Source organism: Agelaius phoeniceus (genome assembly GCF_051311805.1).
Source record: "Agelaius phoeniceus isolate bAgePho1 chromosome W unlocalized genomic scaffold, bAgePho1.hap1 SUPER_W_unloc_2, whole genome shotgun sequence".
NCBI classification, from domain to species: Eukaryota; Metazoa; Chordata; class Aves; order Passeriformes; family Icteridae; genus Agelaius; species Agelaius phoeniceus.
In genome coordinates, this window is record NW_027509867.1 from 1,572,690 (window position 1) to 1,596,483 (window position 23,794).

The 23,794-nt window shown below is 49.9% G+C and overlaps 1 protein-coding gene and 1 pseudogene across 1 annotated transcript; both read right to left on the reverse strand.

The window, feature by feature from the left end:
* Window positions 1-875: 875 nt before the first annotated feature.
* LOC143692632 (uncharacterized) overlaps window positions 876-23,794 on the reverse strand; it is a 136,395-nt pseudogene continuing 113,476 nt past the window's right edge.
* Window positions 11,179-12,111, reverse strand: LOC129133780 (olfactory receptor 14A16-like). The gene has a single exon (XM_077172798.1). It carries the CDS (start codon window positions 12,109-12,111, stop codon window positions 11,179-11,181), a length of 933 nt encoding a protein of 310 aa, XP_077028913.1.

Sequence of the window (23,794 nt, forward strand, 5' to 3'; positions counted from 1 at the left end):
CCTGCACAGGACACCCCAACAATGCCAGCCTGGGCCTGGCAGCGCTGGCCAAACGCTGCTGCAGCTCAGAGAGCCCTGGAGCTGGGACCCTTCCCTGGGGAGCCTGGCCAGGGCCCCAGCAGCCTCTGGGCAAAAACCTTTTCCTGACATCCAACCTGAGCCTGCCCCAACTCAGCTGCAGCCGCTCCCTCCACTCCTGTCCCTGGGCACCAGAGGGAAGAGGTTCCCACAGCCCCAGCCAGGGACCCGCTCCCAAGGCTGCTGCCATGGCCACCAGGGCTGGCACCAGCTGGGATGCTCGGTTTCCACGGGCCGGGCTTCAGGAATGGGATTCCCCAATTTCCTGCTCCCGCTAAAACCGCGCTGCCCTTGCTGCCCTCCCGCCTGCCATGGAAAGCACAAAAGGCAAAGATCCCGGGCTGGGATAAGAACAATTTATTGGGAACAGCAACCAGATAAGGAACAAACAGGAACAGAAATAATATTGATAACAGAAGGGATAAATAAAACTATTTACAGGGAAAACTACAACATCAACAACTGGCTCTTCTTGGCAACGTATTTCATCCTCTCTGGAAAGGACACTCTTCTCCTCAGGGGGGGAGAGAGAGAGAGAGAGAGTCCCTTTCCTGCCCCTGGCAATGACCTGAGGTGGGAGTGAATGTAATGACACGGCCATGGCCAGACCCTCATGTTCTCCAATCCCACAACATGTCATTGGCAGGGGCAACAAAAGGTACAGGTGTCGTCCCAGCATGGATCACAGGGAAAATGGATCCCCAGGGCTCTTCCCAACGTGGGGTCTCCAATGGGGAATGAAGCTGGAGTGGTGCATGAAGCTCTTCCATGCATTTGGGGCATTTGCAGGGCTTCTCTTACCGGTGTCTCCATTGGTGTCTTGTCAAGTGAGAGCTGCTGGTGAAGCTCTTCCCACACTGGGGACACTCGTAGGGCCTCTCCCCAGTGTGGATGCGCTGGTGGGTCAAAAGGGTGGAGCTGCAGCTGAAGCCCTTCCCACACTCCCCACACTCGTAGGGCCATTCCCCAGTGTGGATCATCTGGTGGCTGATCAGGGTGCTGCTCTGCCTGAAGCTCTTCCCACACTCCAAGCACTTGTGGGGCTTTTTCCCATCATGAAGCTGCTCATGGGCCACCAGCTCCGAGCTCTGGCTGAAGCTCTGTCCACCTTCCTGGCTCAGGGTGGGTCTTTCCTCCTCAGAGCCCCCTGGGCTGGGTTTGCAGCCCCTCTTCCTGTGGGATCTCTGTAGATTTTCTTCTCCCTTGGATTCCTGTGCCATGGAGCCTCTCAAAACGGCCACACACCCCTGTGATGTCACACAGGCTCCCTGTGATGTCACACAACTAACTCTATGATGTCACACAGCCCAGTTGATGTCTCTGCCCAGTCTGTGATGTCACACAGCCAGCTGTGGCTTGTCACACAGCCAACTCTATCATGTCACACCACCCCTGTGATTTCACACAGCCAACACTATGATGTCACACAGCCCCCTGTGATGTCACACAACCTTGGCTCAGTGCTGGGCAGCCCCGGCACTGTCCCAGCATTGGCCTCTCCCTCCTGCCCCGTCCCTCAGCCAGTGCTGCCCTTGGGGCGCTGGGCCTTGGCTTCCTCTTCTCCCTGGGCATCCCCTGCTGCGTGCCCAGGGTGTCCCGGGGAGCTGCTGCCCCTGAGGCAGGGGCTCTGCTCTGCTGCCCTGGGCATCCCGGGGCTCCTGAAACACCCCATGGCCAGGGCGGGCCCAGAGTGTCACAATGTCCCCCTGGTTCCATCAGGCCCCGCAGTGTCACAGTGCTCCCTGTGCTCCCTGAGGCCTCACATCACCCAGCCCAGGCCATTGCCCTGGTTCCAGTCACTCCCAGTATGATCCCAGTGACTCCCAGTCTCACTGAGTATATCCCAGTTGATCCCAGCATGCTCCCAGTCACTCCCACTTCCAGTTGCTTCCAGCATGATTCCAGTTGCTCACAGCTACTCCAAATCACTCTCCAGTGCAGTTCCAGTTTCTCCCAGTATATCCCAGTTGTCTCCAACATTGTCCAAACTGCCCTCAGCATGCTCCTGGTCACTCCCAGTATGATCCCAGTCCCCCTCAATGTCGTCTGAATTCCACCCAGTATGATCCCACTTGCCCCCACTTGCCCCAGTACAGTCCCAGTCACTGCCAGTATGATCTCACTGGCCCCCAGTATAGACACAGTCACTCCCAGTTGCCCCCGGTTGCTCCCAACATGGTCCCAGCTGTTCCCAGTGTCGTCCCCTCCTGTATCATTACAGACACTCCCAGTATATTCCAGTTGCTCATTCCCAGTCACCCCAGTTGCCCATAGGCTGATCTCACTCATTCCCAGTATATCCAAGTTGCCCCCAGCACGCACCCATCATTCCCAGTTGCTCCCAGTAGCCCTCAGTGTGCTCCCAGTTGCTCCCAGTATTTCCATGTCTGTGCTCCAAGTGCTGCTCCCAGCCCTGATCCGTGGGCATGGGAATGTCCCGCTCCCTTGCCGGGGCAGGGTCACACCTGAGCCAGGTGTGCAGGGCAGGACCTTGCCCTGACCCCAAGCACTGTCCCAGCTGCAGGATCTGCTTCCCATCAGCTCTTCCTCCTGCAGCCCTGAGCCCAGCTTGATGCTGAACAGAGGGGCTGGGCTGGGGTCATCCCCCAGTGGGGGCTGTGCACCCCCTCTGCCCCCTCCCCAAATTCCCTCTGGGGGAGCAGGAGCTGGGGCAGGAGCCCTGTGGGGAGGGACAAGGAGGTGACACCAGGATGGGAGGGTCACACATGCTCTGGGGGGGGTCACACACAGTCCCTGAGGACCCCCCCTCACCTTCTCCTGCAGCACCAGGAGGATGAACCCCAACATGGAGCCCCTGACCCCTGGCAGTATCTTGTGGGGTGGGGTCTGGTGGCTGCTTTGGGGGTCTGGGGGGTCACGACCACCCAAAAACCCCCTCCCAACCCTACAGCTACTCCCAGTCCCCTCGCACCACCCCACAGCTCCTGGCCAGGACACCCCCAACCACTCCCTGCAACGCAAATGTCCCCAAAAACCACAAAACCCCTTCCCATCTCCCCTAAGTCCCACCCAAATTCTCTCCATAACACACAGCCCTGCCAACACACACAAATCCCCACAACCCTCCCAGAAGGCCCCCAAACCCTCTCCCAGCAAGACAAATTCTCCCAAGAGCCACAAGAGCCTCTCTCAGTCCCCACAGGAGTCCCTAAAACCCCTCCCACCTCCCATGGCACTGAGCAGGAGAGGTTGGTGGACAGGAACATCCCCAGCCAGGAGCAGCTTGGCACTTCAGCAGTGATTTGGGCACTTTGAGGGAACACCCCAAATGGGGGGACCCAGGCCAGGAACTGGGACAGACAACCAGAATTCCTGGAGAACAGATGGAGTCAGGTGAACACATTCTACCGACACAACTATGAGGTTGTGGCCATGTCCCCTGGTTTTGACAGCCTCAGAACACCCAAATCCTCTCAAATATTCCATTGAACCAAGCCCAAATTCACCCCCAAATCCCAGTAAATGGTGCAGCTTTAGATCTCTTTGTTTAATTTCTTTATTTTCACCCCAGATTTCGTTGTTTAGAGAGGGTGAAAATGGAAATTATTTCGATGGAAAAGACCTCCAAGATCATGCAGCACTGCTTGATGCCACCAGAAGAAACAATTGAACAGAGCAGGTGAGATTTTTTGGGGTGTAAATTCAAAAAATCACTTCTTCCCAATCAATTTCCAGTTTAGATCAGAGTCCTGATGGATGTTCCTGCTGCTGTGTTCATCCAGGGGATCCAGGAGGACATGGATAAGCAGCCAGGTGTCTCCTCAGCAGGGATCACTGGGAACATGGATCACCAGGGCTCTGACCAACATGGGTCCTCCCATAGGGATGGAGCTGGGGCAGCGCACTAAGCTTTTCCTACAGTTGGGGCACTCACAGGGCTTCCCTTACCGGTGCCTCCATTGGTGTCTGGTCAAGTGAGAGCTCTGGGTGAAGCTCTTCCCACACTGGGGACACTCGTAGGGCCTCTCCCCAGTGTGGATGTGCTTGTGCCTGACAAGACTGAAGTTTTGCTTGAAGCTCTTCTCGCAGCTGGGGCAGTGGAAGAGCCTCTCATCCATGTTGGAGGAGATCGGAGCTGGTCTGAAACCTCCTCTGACACTCAGGACACTCGTAGGGCCTCTCCCCAGTGTGGATGCATTGATGGGTAAAGAGGGTGGATCTGCAGCTGAAGCCCTTCCCACACTCCCCACACTCATAGGGCCGTTTCCCGGTGTGGATCATCTGTAGCACATCAGGGTACTGCTGCAGCCGAAGCTCTTCCCACTCTCCAAGCACTTGTGGGGCTTCTCCCCATCATGAAACTGCTCATGGATGAACAGCTCTGAGCTCTGGCTGAAGCTCTGCCCACCTTCCTGGCACAGGGTGGGTCTTTCCTCCTGTCTGGATTGTCAAGCAAATTGTATTCTATTTGCCATCTGTATGGCAGTTGTCTTCTGTTAAGTGGGCAGTTTTCCTTACCTCTTCCACAACCACTCCTCCCTCCTGGGAGACATCTGCTGATAACAGGCTATTGAATGTCACTGCATGACTGATAAGAACTACGGCATCCCATTGGGAGATGCTCCGCCCAGAGGGAAGAACCAAGCATTCTACCCATATATAATCTGGAAATTCTGGAACACCAGCACGGCTTCTCCACTGGATTTCCCAGAGGAACAGCTGCTCTCTTCTTCCGTTGGATCTTCAAAGGAAGACCACACCCTTTTCTACCGGATCCCTGCTCCAGCAGAAACACACCTGATGCTCCAGGAGGGCTGCAGCCACGTTTCCAATTAGACTGCTAACAACACCCTGACCAACATGGTGTCAGGTTGTGTTCTGACTCTGTCAGTGCTGATTTACTTTACTGCATAGTTTATTTTATCTTTATATTTTCTTCCCTATTAAAGAACTGTTATTCCCTGCTCCCATACTTTTTTTGCCTGAGAGCCCCTGAATTTAAAATTTAGAGCAATTTGATAGGGTGGTTTAACATTTTCCATTTCAGAGGAGGCTCCTGCCTTCCTTATCAGACACCTGCCTTTCCAAACCTAGACAGCTATGATATCACAGAGTAGCAGGCTATGACATGATGGCATGGTTGTATGACATCAGAGAGGGGGCTGTGAGGTCAAAGTGTGTGCTGTGACATTACAGAGTGGCAGTATGATATCACAAAGAGGAGTTTGTGACATTGGAGAGTGGGTTGTGACATCAAAGATCTGGCTGTGACATCATAGAGTAGGGTGTGAGGCCATAGAGCAGATCCTGCCATCATAGAGGGGTGCTCTGTGACATCAGAGTGGGTTGTGACATCACTGGGTGGCTGAGTAACATCATAGAGCAGGCTGTGACATCACAGAACACACAGAGACATCACATGGTGACTTTGTGACATCACAGCAGTGCTGTATGACATAACAGGGTGACATCATGGAATTGGCTCTGTGACATCACAGAGGCTGTATGACATCACACGGGGGCAGTGTGACATCACAGGGGCTGTGTGACATCACAGGGGCTGTGTGAGGTCACTGGGGAGGTCACTCTGCCCCGGCCCCCCTCACAGTTCCCCCCAGAGCAGTCCAACCCTGCTCGTGCACAGCGGGGTCCCCTGTCCCCCCGGGTCCCCCCACCCCCGGCGCCGCAGCCTCCCCCAGAGGATGTTCCACAAGATCGACCCCAGAGCCTGACACGGGGACGGGGGCCGGGGCCCTGGGGGTGGCACAGGGGGACAGGGACCCCCCGGCAGCGTCCCCGTGTCCCCCAGGGCCAGAGCTTGGGCCAGGGCTCCTTCACCCTGGTACCAACGAGGCCTTGAGAGCCCTGAAAAAATCCCCAGCAAGGGATCAGCAAAAAACAGATTTAATATTAAGGGACAGCAGCACAAAGTTCCTTGGCAAGAGTCACTCTGCTCCTGACTGGAGACTTCAGGCACACCAAGGAAACAAAGCAACAACAAAACCAAACAGAATCCAGGCAATCAAACCAGAAATGAACAGAGAACTGTCTCTGTGTGTGTGTGTGTGAGGCAAGGACAGTGAGGGCAAGGATAAAAGGAATACAGCCTATGGCTTAACAGAGCCCAAACTTAACTGGACTTAACTTACACCTTAACTGATACCTTAAATGTCACAATTAACCAAAACCAGCACTTAAAAGTATTTAACCTAACTTATAACCTATGACTTTTCAATTTAACAGAGGATTAGCATTTAACAGAATTTAACTCAGCTTATAACTTATATTAAACATAACAACTTAGCAAAAGAGGAACTCTTACCAGCATTTAACATCACTTAGACCTTGTGATTTAACCTTACCTACAGGCCTGAATGACTCAGTTATCCAAAGCACTCAAACCCCTCAGAGAGCAGCATTTCTGCCACATTTCCCCAGCACAGGCACTCCTGTGTGCACACAGACACAAAGAGTCAGTGCAAGGCACCTGTGAGAAATTCCCCTGAGGGCAGGAAATGCTCCCTGTGGATCCTTTGGCATCTCCCCAGAGGGTGAAGGGTTGAGCCTGGAGGAGTGGGGGGATTGGTCCAGGCTCCGTCGTTGTTGGGGATCCCCGAGTGCAGCAAACGGGAGAGTTCCCGGCTGGGAGAGGCCCCACTCAGAGGGAGTCGCTGGCCCAGGAGAGCTCCAAGGGCTCCTTTTGGAGCGCTGTTTGTAGGGCCCCAAGAGAGGGGCTTCAGTCCCAGCAATGGTTCATCCTGGCCGCACTTGGCACCAACAGCTTTCTTTGGCAGAGTGAGAACAGGGATGTTGTGCCACTGAGGGAACAAAAGCAGTTCCCAGGGCTGCTCCTCCAGAAAGCAGGAGCTGGTTGGGCAGCAGCAGTGCCTGGAGCAGACAGTGTTTGTGATGAGCTGCAGAGGAGCTGAGCCCAGGGGCTGTTGGCCAAGGCCGAGCCCCAAGGAGCATTTCTCAGCTGGCAGGGCGGCCTGAGAAGGGGAGGGGGGAATGCAGCAGCACAGGGCCCATGGAACCAAGGGACCATTGTGACCCTGGGGGCCCTGTGAGACTAAGGGACCATTGTGACACTGTGGGGCTCCATGGAATGTAGGGATCATTGTGACACTGAGAGGCCCCATCAAACCAAGAATCCATTGTGACACTGTGAGACCCCATGGTCTCACAATGGTGCCAAAGGTCCATTGTGACACTGCAGGCCTCATGGAACCATGGAGACACCATCAGGACAATTTACAGCCTCATGGAACCAGTGAGACCATTGTGACCCTGGGGGTCCCCACAGAACCAAGAGGACCATTGTGATACTGTGGGGCCTCATGAAACCAAAATGCCTTTGTGACACAGCAGGGCTCCATGGAACCAGAGGTCCATTGTGACACTGTGGAACCTCATGTCATCAGGGGTCCATTGTGACACTGTGGAGCCAAAGGAGACCATTGTGACACTGCAAGGCTGCATGGAAACTTGGGACCACGGTGACATTGTGGAACCCCATTCAACCAAGGGTTCATTGTGACACTGCAGGGCTGCATGGAACCAAAGCTCCAGGGTGATATTGCCAGGCCTCCAGTCATCAATGATCCATTGTGACACTGTGGAGTCAAAGGAGACCGTTGTGACACTGCAAACCCCCAGGGTCCAAAGGTCCATTGTGACATTGTAGGGCTCGTGGAACAGAGGAGTCATGTGACACTGTGGGGCCTGGGGAACAGTGGAGACCATTGTGACACTGCAAGGCCTCATGGAATAAGTGGGACCAATGTGAAACTGCAGGGCCTTCTGGAACCTTGGCGCCACTGTGACATTGTTTGACCCCATCAAACCAAGGGTCCATTGTGATACTGCAGGACTTTGCCATTGTGACACTGCTGGACCCCATAGAAACCAGTAACCATTATAGCACTGTGGGGCCTCATGGACCCAAGGCACCATTGTGACACTGTGGGGCCCCCAAAACCAAGGGAGCACAGAACAGGTGTGGCTGCTTTGGCCTCCCAGGGGCTGCCTGACTGGTCCAACTGACCTTGGCATGTTGAGGGTCTCTTCTCATCTGCTGCTGAAACCCTGGAGCTCCATGCTTTCCTTCCTATGGAAAAGAACTGTCCTTCTCCTCCAGGCACCCTGGCCAGATTTGGGATTTCACTTCCAAATTTCCTTAGATCCAGGGATTATTCCAATAGGAATATTGTCAGGACAGGTCTGGCTGGCAACGGTTTCACAATGGTCACCTCTCATCTGTCCCCAAAACACTGGGGAAGGCTCCGTGCTTTCCTTCCTATGGGTCCTGAGACTGGGTTTCCACCTTCAAAATTCCCTTAATTGAAAGACTGATCCCAGACAAAATCTGCAATTCTTGAAAAGTCTGCCTGGCCATGGACCACTTAGGCTCTCACCTGCCTTCCAAACACTGGGGCTCTGGGCTTTCCTTCCTATGGAAAAGAACTGTCCTTCTAGTCCAGGTGCCCATGGCCAGAATGGAATTCCACCTCCAACACTGCCTTACTGTAAGACTGAAGGAGATTGTTGGCCCAAAGCATTTTATGTGTGGGGGAGGAAGGGGCAGGTCCAGCCCTGCCCTACCCTGGAAGCCCAGCCCTGCCCTGCCCTGGAACCCCAATCCCCCCAGAGCCTCTATCCCAGCCCAGCAGTGGCTGCCAGTCCCTGGCACAGCACAGGCAATGCTCCACAGCCACCTCTGCAGCCCCAGCCCAGCTCCTGAGGGACCAAATGAGCCCAAGCCCCACCTGGGGGAAGGGCCCAGGGAGACCAAGGGGTATTGAAGGCTGACCACAAGGCAAGCACACATCTTGACCCTGCATCCTCTTGGAATTTCCATCTGAACTGCGCTGGAATCCAGGAGTTGGAAGCTCTGTGTGTGTGCTTCTCTAAATGTTATTTGTCTTTTTCTTATTCCCTCTTCTTGCAAAATTTGAGTAACTTAAAATGAAACAGGCTTACAGTTTGTGAAGTTGATTGAGCAAAGGTAATGTTATGAGAAGTGTTTCTTGTTGATTGAATGTTGTATTAAACCTTTGGCCAAAGTTTCTCTGATTTTCTAAAGTTGCCAGTAAAGTTCCTCTTTTGTTGTTTAGAGCTCCTGAGAATCTCTTGCTGATATTTATCCAGTGCGTCCAACTCAGTGTACACAAACAATTGTAATTCCTTTTAAATGTCTTGTTGAGAGAGCTTTTTAGTGGATGGGGGTCAGGGCTTGTGTGTGCTGCTTGGCCCAGCCCAGGCAGGGCTTTCCCAGCCACATTCCACACTCCATTGCCCAGCTGGAGCCGCTGGTGCCTCTGAGTTGTGCTGACAGGAAGGACATGGATGGGCTGAGTGTGTCCAGAGAAGGGCAACAAGGCTGGGGAGGGGTCTGGAACACAAGTCCTGTGAGGAGGGGCTGAGGGAACTGCTGGGGTTGTTTATCCTGGAGAAGAGGAGGCTAAAGGGAGACAAGGCAGTGTCAGGGCACAGGTTGGACTTGATGATCTCCAAGGTCTTTTCCAACCTTGCTGATTCTGGGATTCTCTGAAACCCCCCTTGGAGCAGTTGCAGGATGAGCCCTGGGCCTCCTCTTCAGCAGCTCCAGCAGCCCAGGTCCCTCAGCTTCTCCTGGCAGCCCCAAAGCCCATCCTGTCAGTCCTGCAGAGCCTCTGCAGCTCCTCCTCATTGCCCAGAACAGGGAGCCCCAGAGGCAGACACAGCAGCCCAGATGTGCCCCCCTGGCCTGGGGTGCCTCTGGCAAGGGAGCAGCACCAGGCACTGCAGGAGCCTGCAGACAATTCCTGCAGCACTTGTAGGATGATCCTGCTGCCCAAGGGACGTTCCCATGGGGCCAAGTCAGGAACTGCAATGGGGAGTGGGGCCAGAGAGGAAAGGGCAAACAGGGATGGGCTGTTTGCAGGGCTGTTTGCAGGAAAAGGGGGGCAACATGAAGACATTTGTAACAGGAAAGAGTAAAGAAAGCAAAGGTGGCACACAGGAAATGTTGAGGGCAGTTTGTGGGTGGCTGCCAGGCAGCCCTGGCTCTGAGCAGAAGCGTCTGCAGTGGCACAGGAAACTCCCAGCTGATGGGAACAAACTTTCTGGCTGAGTGCAGAGGCCAGGACAAAGCTGAGTGGTTTCCCTGGTGTCCCCCAGGCCTTGCTGGCCCCAGGGGCTGATGGCATTTGTGCTCCCTCAGCTTCATGTCCCCACAGCAACAGCATGGGGGTGCTGGCCCTGCTGTGTGCAATGCAAACAGGGGCTGCTGAGGCAGTGCTGCCGTGTCTGTGCCTGCAAGGATGGGGCACCTGTGTGAGCTGGGGGAGAGGCCAGGGCTGCAGAGGGGGGATGTTGTTGGCAGCTGCATGAGGACGCTCTGGGACGCTGCCCTGGGCTGTGCAGCGCACTGGGCATGGATCAGCCCCTGCTCTGCTGCTCCTTCCCATCTGCCCCAGGGCCCTTGCAGAGCCCCAGCCATGCTGTTTGCCCCCAGCCTGCCCACGGCCAGCCTGGGGCTGCTGACAGGGGTTTCTGTGCTGATCATTGGCCTGGCCGTGTTCTTGAGAGAGCCTGGGCAAGGAGCCTGGAGCCCCCAGGGCCTGGCCTGAGGCGTCAGCGCTGCCCCAGCAGTGCCCATGGCCTGGCCCTGCTGCAGCCCCGGCACTGCCACCCCCAGGGCTGTGCCCAGCCCCAAGAGCACTCAGGCCCTGCAGCAACACCAGGGCCACCAGGGCAGCGGGGCAGGGCCACGGCAGCAGCACTGGCAACACCAAGTGCTGCTGCTGCTGCTGCTGCTGGGCACAGCTGCTGGGCCAGCACTGATCTGCCCCAGCTCTGCACACAGACATTGCTGCTGCAGCTCCAGAGAAGGCAACAAAAGGGCATCTCTGCAGAAAACTCTGCTGGGACATCCTTTAGTTCCTTTAAAGCCATTGAGAGTGCAGCCCCTCATTGATACAGTCTGTGGCCAAGGGAAGTTGGAGAGAAACAAAATGAGAAATGGCACAAACAATGACATTTATGTGTGGACGATATTGAAAAAAGTAAAACAAAGAAAAAGAACCTCCACTGTGGAACCAACAAGAAGTATCAAAGATTACTTTTATTACAAGTGGTTTACATAAATTGGCCAGCAGTTTAATGTTTCTGAAAGCATCCAGTCATCAGTCTCCACACTGCAGCCTTGAGCTCCTGGTTCCTCAGGCTGTAGATGAGGGGGTTCAGGGCTGGAGGCACCACCGAGTACAGAACTGACACTGATAGATCCAGGGATGGGGACGAGATGGAGGGGGGCTTCAGGTGAGCAAATGTGCCAGTGCTGAGGTACAGGGAAACCACAGCCAGGTGAGGGAGGCAGGTGGAAAAGGCTTTGTGCCGTCCCTGCTTAGAGGGGATCCTCAGCACAACCCTGAAGATCTGCACATAGGAGAAAACAATGAACACAAAACAGCCAAATGCTAAACAGGCACTAACTGCAATGAGCCCAAGTTCCTTGAGGTGGGATTTGGAGCAGGAGAGCTTGAGGATCTGTGGGATTTCACAGAAGAACTGACCCAGTGCATTGCCATGGCACAGGGGCAGGGAAAATGTATTGGCCGTGTGCATGAGAGCATTGAGAAAGGCACTGGCCCAGGAAGCTGCTGCCATGTGGGCACAAGCTCTGCTGCCCAGGAGGGTCCCGTAGTGCAGGGGTTTGCAGATGGACATGTAGCGGTCGTAGCACATCACGGTCAGGAGGGAAAACTCTGCTGAGAGGTAGAACAGATAGAAGAAGAGCTGAGCAGCACATCCGGTGTAGGAGATGTTGCTGGTGTCCCAGAGGGAATTGTGCATGGCTTTGGGGACAGTGGTGCAGATGGAGCCCAGGTCAGCGAGGGCCAGGTTGAGCAGGAAGAAGAACATGGGCGTGTGCAGGTGGTGGCCGCAGGCTACGGCGCTGATGATGAGGCCGTTGCCCAGGAGGGCAGCCAGGGAGATGCCCAGCAAGAGGCAGAAGTGCAGGAGCTGCAGCTGCTGTGTGTCTGCCAATGCCAGCAGCAGGAAGTGCCTGATGCAGCTGCTGTTGGACATTTGCTGGGGCTGCACATGGATGAAAGGACAGAGAAGGTTTAGACGAGATACTGGTAACCAAAATCAAAGCCATTCCCCATACACCCTCCTCTGTAACACACAGACATGGTCTTTAGTGTTTCAGAGTTCTGAGGTTTTCTTTATTAACTCCCCCCATGTCTCTGCCAGTAGTTTTGGATATCAAACCTTCAGCATTTCTGCTGCCCTCAGGGAGAAGAGTGATTTCCCTGGGGCAAGATGATGAGTGGAGACAGAGGGGAGATGGTCTGTTATTTTGACCTGTTCAGAGATTCTTTGGGCTTTAACCTTTCTCAGGTGGAGGGTGATCACCTTCCCATGCTTCCCCTAAAATGTCACCAGGTACTCCTGAGAACAAATGGATCCACCAGAGCCCAGCTCCACATTTGTAGCCAAGGACTCACGTTGCTCATTTCATCAACCCAGCAGCATTTTCAGTGTCACAACACCTCTGCCTTTCCCCATCAATCTCATAACTCAGAGATGCTCTAGGACAGGTTTGCACCCTGGATTGAAGCTCCCATCTTGGACTGAAATCTCAGGGAGACTCCCAAGTGTCCTTCTGATGGCATTGGATTGTGGGAGATGCAGCTCCTTCCCTGGCTGCACTGACAGCATTGCCCAGAGCCAGGCCCTGGGAACAGCGTCACCCTGAGCCAGCTGTGCCCCCTGCCAGAGCCCCCAGGGCCGGGCAGCTGCTCCCAGCCCTGTGCTCTGCAGAGGGAACTGGGCCCGGGGCTGCAGAGCTGCCCCACGGCTCTGCTGCAGCTCTGCCTGCACAGGAGGGGCTGCACGCCTTGGAGCCCCGGCCCTGAGGGCAGAGGCTTGGCTGGGGCACAGGAGGGAGGGGGCTTGTTCAGAGGAAGGGGCTGCACTGCAGGGGCTCCTGTGGGCATCTCTAAACTCTCCCTGCCACAGCATTGCTGGGCTTTGTTTTCTCTCATTGCCTGATCTTCTCTCTGCCTCCTGCAGATTTCCCTGCTGCAGGTGTTTCCCTGTGCCTGATCTCTCCCTGCCAGCACTCACAGACCCCAAATCTCTGTGCACTCTCCTTGGCCCTACAGAACCCTGCCTGTTTGCAGGGCACTGGCTGGGGGCAGGTTCTGTTTGCAGCTTGGAGAAAGGACAGCTCAGACTGAGCCTGATGGCTCCAGCAAAGGTGATGCTGGTGCTGTCCATGGGCAGAGTGGCTGAATGCACATTAGGGATCTCCTACTGATCACTAAAAGAAACAGTTGGGATGTCTCAGGCACTTGTCAAAATTCATAATTATAATTCATAATCAACCTTTATACTTATCCCCCCCTCCCTGCCATGCTCCAATAGTGGGAAACTGAATACAAAGTCTTTGAAAGTTTCCTCATTTTTTACAAAGTCCTTGTCTTGGAAATATTCTGTGACTGACCAGAACCCCTCAGCATGTCAGAGCTTCATGAGAATTTCACCTCCCCTGCACCAGAAATCCTCAGAGTTGTACTCACAGGCTCTGCAGGCATTGGGATGTTGCAGCTTGAGGAGATGGCTCCAGGAGCTGCAGCTGCACTGTCCTGCAGCCAGAGGTTCCTGTGCCAAGGGCTGGCAGTGATTGTGCCCCAGGCACTTCTCAGCCCCTTCCCAGCCCTGACTGATTGAAGCTCTCTGTGCCTCTGGGCTGTGCCCGGGCTGGCTGCAGGCAGTGCCCCAGCCCTGCTGGGCTGGCACAAGAGCTGCTCATCCAGAGAAATGTGCTTTTGAAGCTCTTCTTGGTGAGCAGGAGCTGCCTCTGTGCCAGGAGCCCAGCCCAGCTCAGCAGCACAGACACAGCACAAGGACTTTAATCAGCCTCTGGGGCTTTGTGCTCAGGCCCTGAACATCAGTCCCTGAGAGGGAGCTGAAGAAACCTCTGCAGAACTCCAAGGCAGAATCCAACTCCAAAGTTTCTTGGATTTTTAATGGGTCCCACTGAGGGAAACGACTGACAAAGTGTCCCCAGGCCCCAGGCAGAGCAGAGAACTGCAGGCAGTGCTGACAGGTGGGGACAAAGAGAAGCCAAGTCTTGGTGCCCTGGGGCACAGCAGGGTCTGTGCCAGCAAGGGCTGGGAGGAGACACCTTGTCCTGAGGCCCTGGGGCCTCCTGGCACAGCCCCAGCCAGGCTGGGCACTGTCAGCCCCTTGTGCTGCCCTCAGCATCCCCCCCAGCCCACATCCCAGTGGCCTCAAGGATCTGCTGCAAGGAGTCCCTGGGGAGCCTTGCTCAGCAATGGCCCTGGGGGCTCCTGAATGCTCCCTGCAGGGACTGCAGGTTTTTCAAAGGACTTTGGGTTTGGCTTTTGCCTTGGAGTCTCTGAGAGGTTTGTGCAATCATGGCCTCCAATTATCTGCTGTAATTAGTCCCTGGAGAGGCTTTGTCAGTAACAACATTCAGTGGGGCTCATTAATGCTTCTGAGTACTCTGGTTATTTGAAGGTACTTGGTGTTTCCCTTTTGATACAGACTCTATGAGAAAGATTGTGCAGTCACTGCTCCCAGTTATCTGCTGTAATTAGTCCCTTGAGAGCCTTTATCAGTAATGACACTCAGTGGGCTCATTAATGCTTCAAGGTACTTCAGTTATTTTAAGGTATTTGGTGTTGCCCTTTTGATACAGACTCTGAGAGAGGTTTGTGTAATCATGATCTCAATTATCTGCTTTAATGAGTCCCTTGAGAGCTTTGTACTGACACTCAGTGGGGCTCATTAATGCTTTGAGATACTCAAGGTTTTTAAGGTACTTTGGATGTTCCTTTCCACTCTGAATCTCTGAGAGGTGTTTTTTCCAATTCTGGTCTCCAGTTCTCCCCTCCAAGGAGTCCATGAGGAGCCTGTTTTGGGGATGGACCTCAGAGGGACCCATTCATGCTTTGAGATACTTCGGGGTTTTTCCTCTGACTTTGACTCCTGGAAAGGTTTGTGCAATCTCCTCTCAGGTCCTGAGGTTCAAGGGCTCAGCTCCAAATGCACCACAGGGCTCATTAGGATCAAGTAAGTTCTGACAAACCATGGTTCTGCCTTGATTTCCCTCTGCTCTCGTGCAGTTCATTAGGAAAATTTCCTTTTACAGTTATTGAGAAATATTTCAAAGAGCTTCTAAGAAATATGTATTCCTATCCTAAAGTGCCTTTATTGCTGTTCTTATTATACAAGAGGTGATTGCAGCATTCTGTGATTAATATTGATCCAGTGTCTCTCCTAAGGAGTACTGGCCAGGTCAGAGAAGTTTTTCCTTGAGAGCTGACCCAGTGTGAATAACCTTGCCCCACATTCCCCAACCCCATGTGAGAAACAATTTTCACTTTCAAAAATTTAACTGGTTTTTTAAGACCTTATCAAAATACAACAGAAGACTGAATAAAGAAAAGAATACAGCACTGGGAGCAAAGGATTCAGTCAGTTTGTAGGTCCCCAAGAGAGGGGCTTCAGTCCCAGCAATGGTTCATCCTGGCCGCACTTGGCACCAACAGCTTTCTTTGGCAGTGTGAGAACAGGGATGTTGTGCCACTGAGGGAACCAAACCAGTTCCCAGGGCTGCTCCTACAGAAAGCAGGAGCTGGTTGGGCAGCAGCAGTGCCTGGGGCAAAGATTTCAGGCTACCAACCCTTCATGCACTATAGCGTACCCTGATACCCTGTGCCCCTTTATTACCTGTGAAGATCCATTGATGTACAATCGTTTTCCACCTTCGAGTGGTTAATCTGTTAGGTCCTCTCTTCCTTTAGTTTGATGTTTTATAACCTCTAGGCAATTATGTATTAGTTCCTCATCTGCTTCTCCATACAAAAACTGGGCAGGGTTGAGTTGGTTACTCACAATTAGCTCTAAACCATTATCTATTAAGATGGCTTCATATTTTAGCATTTGGGAATCAATGAGCCATTCCTCAGCATTTTGGGTCAGGATACTCCTTACTGAGTTTGGGATATATATCTTGATTTTCCCCCAAAGGATAATTTTTTGCTTTCTGCTATGAGTAGGGCAGTCACTGCCACAGCCTGAATGCAGGTTGGCCACCCCCAGCTGACAGGGTCTAGCAGTTTTGATAAATAGGCCACTGGTTTCTTCCCCAATCCTGGGCTAACACTCCATGTGCTACCCCTTTTTCTATATCTATATGAACCTCATGGAGCAAAGGGTCCATTGTGACACTGTGGAACCAAGGAGACAGTTGTTGGCAGCCTTACAAATTTATTGGTATTAGTTAGGGTGAGTTGAGGGTTATCTTTTATAGTGCTAATTTGGAATTGGAGAATACTACAGCAAATAGCAGTGTTGACCTCCTTATCAAATGTACATGGCAAAGCGTTAAGGGACACCTATTATCGTAGAAAATTGTACTAAGTAAAATAATTTACTTGTTTCTAGAAAAGGGAGGAATGAAACAGGGGATTGGAAATTTTACTCAAGGTAGAAACCAATTTTTTACTTTTTTGTTTAGTCTTTTAACTTGCATGCTCGCCAAAAGGCCTGCAGAGAGAGAACAAAGGAGACTCAAGGCAACTCAGAAAATATTGTATTTGATTTGCAGGGTGCCCAGATGAAGAAAGGAATGATGAATCTGCCTCCATGTCCTCAGAAGGCTAATTTATTATTTTAAGATACTATATTATATTCAAGAATAGTATAGGAAACTATATTAAAGAATACAGAAAGGATACTTACAGAAGGCTAAAAAGATAATAATGAAAACTCATGACTCTTTCCAGAGCTCCAACACAGCTTGACCCTGATTGGTCAATAAGTCAAAACAAATCACATGAAACCAATGAAACAGTCACCTGTTGGATAAACAATCTCCAAATACATTCCAAAGCAGCAAAACACAGGAGAAGCAAATCAGATAATTATTGTTTTCCTTTTCCTCCGAGGCTTCTCAGCTTCCCCGGAGGAAAATCCTGGGCCAAGGGATTTTTCAGAAAATGTGAATGTGGCAAGAAAGTAATGCTGGAGATAAGAAGAGGCTCCCTGCTGATCTTGAGACTGAAGCAAACAGAAAAACTGAATCTGGGTTATAAACACCACATTACAACTACATGACTGAAGAACTGCACAGGCTCATAAAATTGATAAGTTGAATACATATGCATATTTTTAATGCAAATGCACAGATTAGGGGATAAAGTAGACTCGGGAATTTTCAGGGGTGCTCATGTCCTTGGGGAGCATGTCCAGCAATGAAATAAATCATACCAGCTTTACATCTTTTGCAAGTTGAGGAGTTTTTTTCCACAAATCACCCACCACTCCCCACTGGGTTGCTTTGAGCCAATCATCTGCTCCTCTGGTCAGCTACACCACTTAGACCAATTCAGGCAGTGAGAGAATTCAACCAGTTTAACTAGATAAACCAATTAAACTCGTTCAATTAGATGAACCAGTTAAACCGGTTGAACCAGTTATAAACTTATTGTGGAACCAATTACATAATTTAAAACATTTAGACAGCTGAGTTAGATCTGGTAAAATAGATTAGATTAAATTACTTAAATTAGAGAAATCAATTAAACAAGTTACATTAGACAATTCAGCCAGTTAAACCAGTTACACCAGCTGAAGGTGCCAGGCCCTGGAGGACTTTGCCCCAGATTCACCACCAGGAAGTTGGTTCCATTTTATCACCAGGAAGTTGTAATTTAGGATTTTTCCAGCCAGGGGAGGGATTTCCCTGCCCCAGGACATTCCCAACACCAGCGGAGACCCAGAAGGTGCTCAGAGGGGGAGACCACAGGGAAGGTGAGGGGCTGGGGTGGAGATTCTGGATCCAGGATCTCCCTGAATCCAAGGAGTGCTGAGGAGAGCCCGGGACTGAGGAAACCCCAGAGCTGAGGAGAAGATTTCAGTGCTGAGGAGACCCTGGATCCAAAGAGACACTGAATCTGAGGAGATTCCAGATCTGAAGAGATTCCAGATTCAAGAATTTCCCAGAGACAGGAACAAGATTCCAGAGCTGAGAAGATTCTGAATCCAAGGAGACCCCAGAGCTGCGGAAAAGATCCTAGATTCAGGAAGAAGATTCTGGAACAGAGAGAATCTGGAGCTGAGGAGGAGACCTTGGAGTGAGAAGATTACGGATTCAAGGAGACCCCAGAGCTGAGAAAATTCTGTCTCCAAGGTCACGATCCCAGATCTGAGGAAACCCCAGACTGGAGGAGTAGATTCTGTCCCCCTGGAGCAGCCAATCGCGTGCCGAGATGTGGAATTTCCTGGAGAGGGCTGTGGAGATCCAGATATCCAACAGCACCCGGAATGTCACCCTGGAGAACCCCAGGTGAGGGGAAGGCATGGGAGGACCCCTGGGTATGTGGTGGTTTTAGTTTGAAATTGGGTGGAAAAGCTAATTGTGTGTTGTGGTTTAGGTTTGCTAATTAAGGATTTTTTTAATTTGAAGTTTTTTTGGCTGATGTACTAAAGAATGTGGTAGGTTTGGTGTTGGCTAATTACTGATACATTTAGTTTTTGTTGTGAGATAGGATTAGGAGAAAGATAAAGTAGGTTTAAAACTTTAAGAAGGTATAAAGCAAATTTTATTAGAAGTAATTAGAAGCAAAAAAGTAGTAAGAATTAAAAGAAACCTTTTAGAGCACTTTGCTTCTCACAACTTTTCTTCCTCACTGATAATGTAAAGAAATTACACTTAAGATTTTTAGTTAGTTTACGACTTTTAAAATAGTTTACTGAGGGAGAGAAGTCTTTTCTTTTAAGGTTATGGAGACTTTTTTATAAGAGGAAAGGAAACAGGGTTTTTTGTGGTTTTTAATTGGTTACGAACAACAGTTCTTTGTGGAATTTTGCTATGATGAAATTTTTCTTATTGTTATAAGCACTTTCATAGCTTATTGATGGGTTATATTGATTTATGATGATTGTTTTAAAGATGAGTTGTTTAAAAGCAAAAATTCTCTTTAGTGTCTATTTTTAAAATTACTTTTATTTTTGAGAATAGAGATTTTCTTTTTTTTTTGGAAGCATAGGACTACTCTTTTTTTCTGTTTAAACTTTTTATGGAATTACAGCTATTTTAACATTTGTTTATTTTAGTATGGAGACTTTTGTTTGATATTAATTTGAACACATCTCTTTATAGTTTTATGGGCTATAAGGAAAAAGAGTCTTTTCTCTATAGCTTATAAGAGGATTTTAGCTCCATAAACATTTATTTATTTTAGCATGGAGGCTTTTGTTTGATATCAATTTGATACACTTTTATCTCTTTATAGTTTTATGTGCTACAAGGAAAAAGAGCATTTTCTCTATTGCTTATTAGAGGATTTTAGCTCTAAAAAACAAGGCATTTCTTTTTCTTTCTTAATTGGGACTTCTTCTACACTGACTTTGATGACTTTATGCTGTTTTTTTACATGTTTGTATTTTGGGGTTTTTTCTCATTTGAGGGAGGATTTAGGCACTGAAAGGGTTAACATTACACTTGAATTTGACTCCATGTCCTCAGAAGGCTGATTTATTATTTTATGATATTATATTATCTCAGAATCTCTGCTGGTCACAGTGACCCTGAGATGTGTTAGAAAGTCTCTTTTCCCAGCCCTGTAGTTGAAGAAGGAGTCAGAACTCTTCTATTCCTGTTCTTAAGGTTGTTTATTGGTGTTTTTATCTATAAAATTCTTTTTTTGCCTCGCTGAGCTCTGTGTGGCAGGTCGGGCTGAGGCACCCTGCCCATCCTTGGGGTGGTGTTATCTTTTTATACTAAAAACTACGTGTACACTATTTACAATAACTTCTCAATACTTATCACCTATGTTAGACAGTGGGTTTTTACTCTAAACTAATCTAAAAATGCCAACATCACTTAAAAGATGGAGGAAGAAGGAAAGGAAGGAAGGAAGAAGAAGGAAAAGGGACAAGGCACACTTAAATTCTTCTATCTTTGGACTTCAAGCCCCCATTCTAAAAATCTCAAAAATCTATTTTTCACCCCGTGATAAACTAACTATTATTCTACTTAAACTTTCTTGACTTGTAATTCTTCATATAAAAGTTGGAAATTGTTTTTTCCAAGGGCTAAATCAAAGGCACAGGGATCTTGGGCTCTGTGCCAAGGTCTCTGAGCCCCCTGGGCAGGGGCTGGAGCCCTCCAGGGCAGCCAGAGGAATGTCATGGGTTCCCTCAATATTGTATTAAAACAAATGATATACTAAAACTACACTAAAGAAAGAGAAAGGATACATCAGAAGGCTGGAAAAGAATGAATAATAAGAACCTGTGACTGACCAGAGTCCTGACACAGCTGGACTGGGATTGGTGATTAAATTAAAACAATTCCCATGCTGGGTAAGCAATCCTCCAAATCACATTCCAAAGCAGCAAAACAGGGAGAAGCTGAAGCTTCCCAGCTTCCCAGGAGAAGAAATCCTGGTGAAGGGATTTTCCATAAAATATCACGGTGACACTGTTTGGCTTGGTTTGGTTGAGATGGGCATTGAGGTTGGGGTTTGCTGCGTTTTGTTGATTGGAAAGAGAGAGATTTTGGGGTTTTTGGTTTTTAATGTGTGTGTTTCACAGAGTTGTGCCCAGCTTCTCAGTGGTTCAGCAGCCTGTCAGTTACACAAAAAGCTTTGCATCACTTCCCTGAATTTTCCTCCCATTCCAAACCAGGACAGGGTGGTGTCGCAGACATATTTAATGAAAAATCTTTTCCTTAAGATTTTTTCTCTTGAGAAGTTGAGAGACTTCAAAAACAAAATGTAAACAATGATTATTTGCTGCTGTAGAATGCAACAAGTGCATCTTTGATTGGTCTCATGTAATTGTTTTTAATTAATAATTAATCACAGTCCAGCTGTCTCAGACTCTCTGGTCAGTCACCAGATTTTATTATCATTCTATTCTTTTCTATTCTTTACTAGCTTTCTGATGAAATCTTTTCTTCTCTTCTTTTGGTAAGTTTTAATATATCATTTTCTTTAAATGTAATCTATATCATAAAATAATAAATCAGCCTTCTGAAACATAACATTCCCATTTTTTCCCTCATCCTGAGACGCCTGTGAACACCACCACAGGGTGGGGTCATCATCCCATGGTGGGAGCATCTCCTAGGGCTTGGTCAATCTCCTACTTGTCTCCCAGTGCTCCCAGCACCTCCCAGCAGTGCCCCCAGCACCTCCCAGTGCTCCCAGCACCTCCCAGTGGTGCTGAGACTGTCTCCTGCTGGTTCCACCACCTACCACTTGCTCCACCAGCATCTCCTGGTGTGTGACTGTGTTTAGAGGGGTCTTAGCATGAGGGAAGAGACGAGGATCTGACTCCATGGTTCAGAAGGCTTGATTTATTATTTTATGATATATATTATATTAAAACTATACTAAAAGAATAGAAGAAAAGATTTCATCAGAAGGCTAGCTACGAATAGAAAAATAAAGAATGAATAACAAAAGCTTGTGTCTCAGACAGAGAGTCTGAGCCAGCTGATTGTGATTGGCCATGAATAAGAAATAACACTATGAGACCAATCACAGATGCACCTGTTGCATTCCACAGCAGCAGATAACCATTGTTTACATTTTGTTCCTGAGGCCTCTCAGCTTCTCAGGAGGAAAAATCCCAAGGAAAGGATTTTTCATAAAAGATGTCTGTGACACTGGTGGTCTCACCATCCTCCCCTGATGGCACACCCCCATTTCTCCTCCCCAGGACCTACTTCTACAGCGGGCACAGCTCCGTCCCCCCCAGCCCCTGCGTGCCCCCAGGCTCCTCTGACACCTGCCAGTTCTCCAGCCCCTGTTCCGTGGCTGTTGTGGAGTCCTGGTCTATGAGGCCCCCACCTTCACCGTGGCCATCTTCTTCTCCAACCCCCTGGACTACAACCGCTTTGCCATGGAGCTGGGCCTGGAGCTGTCCCTGCTCAAAGCTCACCTGGGCAGGTTGGAGGACACCTACCACCGCATGTCCCAGATGAGGACGTCCTTCACCACCAACGGGACCACTGCGTGCTGCCACGTCACCCTGGACACCTGCCAGGAGCCTGTCCAGGTGAGTGTTCGCCACGTCAAGGTGACAGCCACCATGTCCAACACACGCAGATCCATTATCAGGGTGGTTCTGCAGGAGCAGGAGGGCTCAGGGAAGGAAGCTGGAGAGAGGCTTCCATGCTATGTGACAGCAACGGAATTAATTTAGTTTTTACTGGGCCTGTGAACTTCCAGCAGAGAAACAAGGCACACAAAAACTGCTTTTCCCAGCAAGAACAGGTGGAAGAGAAGAAGAAGACATCCAGCTCAAGAATGTAGGAATAGACAAAACAAGGACTGAATCTGGGCTTGATGGTAATGGGTAAATTGTAATATGTAAATTGCTTACTTGTAAAATCATGTGTGCACGAATGGTTAGGAGTATCCTTTGTGTGACCTCAGGCTTGAATAAATTATGCCTCTTTAAACCAAATTAGTGTTAAGGAGTCTTGTTCCAGTATTTTGGAGATTTTGTGGCAGTAAATTGGAGAGCCAGCCAGAAGATCAGCCTAGAGCTTCAATGAATCCACAGATCTCCAGCCAGCACTGAGGAATTTTCAGGGAGAGCCTCAACTTTAGACCTTCAGGGACTTGAGGCAAGATCCCTGGCCTAAGTGAAGGCATCATTTAAATTGTTTTCCTTTGGGTTATTGACAAGGGATGCAAATCCCCACACAGAGTTACTGGTAAGTGTCAGAACCCAGGAAATTCCTCTGGCTGCCCTGGAGGGCTCTAGCCCCTGCCCAGGGGGCTCAGAGACCCTGGCACAGAGCCCATGACCCCTGTAACTTGGATTTTGACCCATGGAAAAAAAAATTACCAACCTTTATATGAAGATCTGCAAGCCACGAAATTCTAAGTAGAATAATAGTTAGTCATGGGGTGAAAAATAGATTTTTGGGAGTTTTTAGAATGGGGGTTCAGGAGGCAAGATGGAGAAATCTGGGTGTTGTCCAGTCTTTCTCCTTCTTCTTCTTGGTCTCTGTCCTGGTTTAGGGCAAATTTGGAGGAGAATTTCCAAATTAGGGCTCCTCCAGTAAGCAAACCCACACAGCCCCTCCCCCCAACTGGTTTGGGAAGGATTCCTCGGAGAGGAGTGGAAAGAACCTGTTTATTTAACATGCACAGCACCCCCAGCACACAAAATGAACAATACCGGATGACACCGCTCTGAAAAAAAATGACAAATTCAGAAAGTCTCTCTTGGGGGGTGGTCACTCTCTTCTCAGTCCCTCCGGCGCTGGGGCTGCTGCTGCAGGCCACAAGGTGCAGGATCTTGGTGTTTCCCAGGTCCCAGTCCGGAGCAGGTTTGAAATGGTCAGAAAAAGGAAAGGAGAAACAGTCCAGGAAGAAATTGGACAGTTTGGCTAAACTAGCTAATGAGCAAAGCAAGCAGAAGCGAAGCAAGCAAGAGCGAGAGAGAGAACAAAGCGAAAAGCAAAAGCAGCAAAAGCAAAAGCTGCAGTCTCTGTGTCCCGCCAGGCTGATAAGAAAACCAAAACAAAACTTTCCCTCTTCAGAGCCAGTCTTAAAGGTACAGAACATAATATCCAGCATAAACAGAACACATGAATGGGGATACAAGCATCATAACGTCACCCTAGGACATTCCACCCCTTATCCCCATATCATCAACATACTACCACACATCATGCAGTTATTCACGCAAAATTTCCATCTGTTCC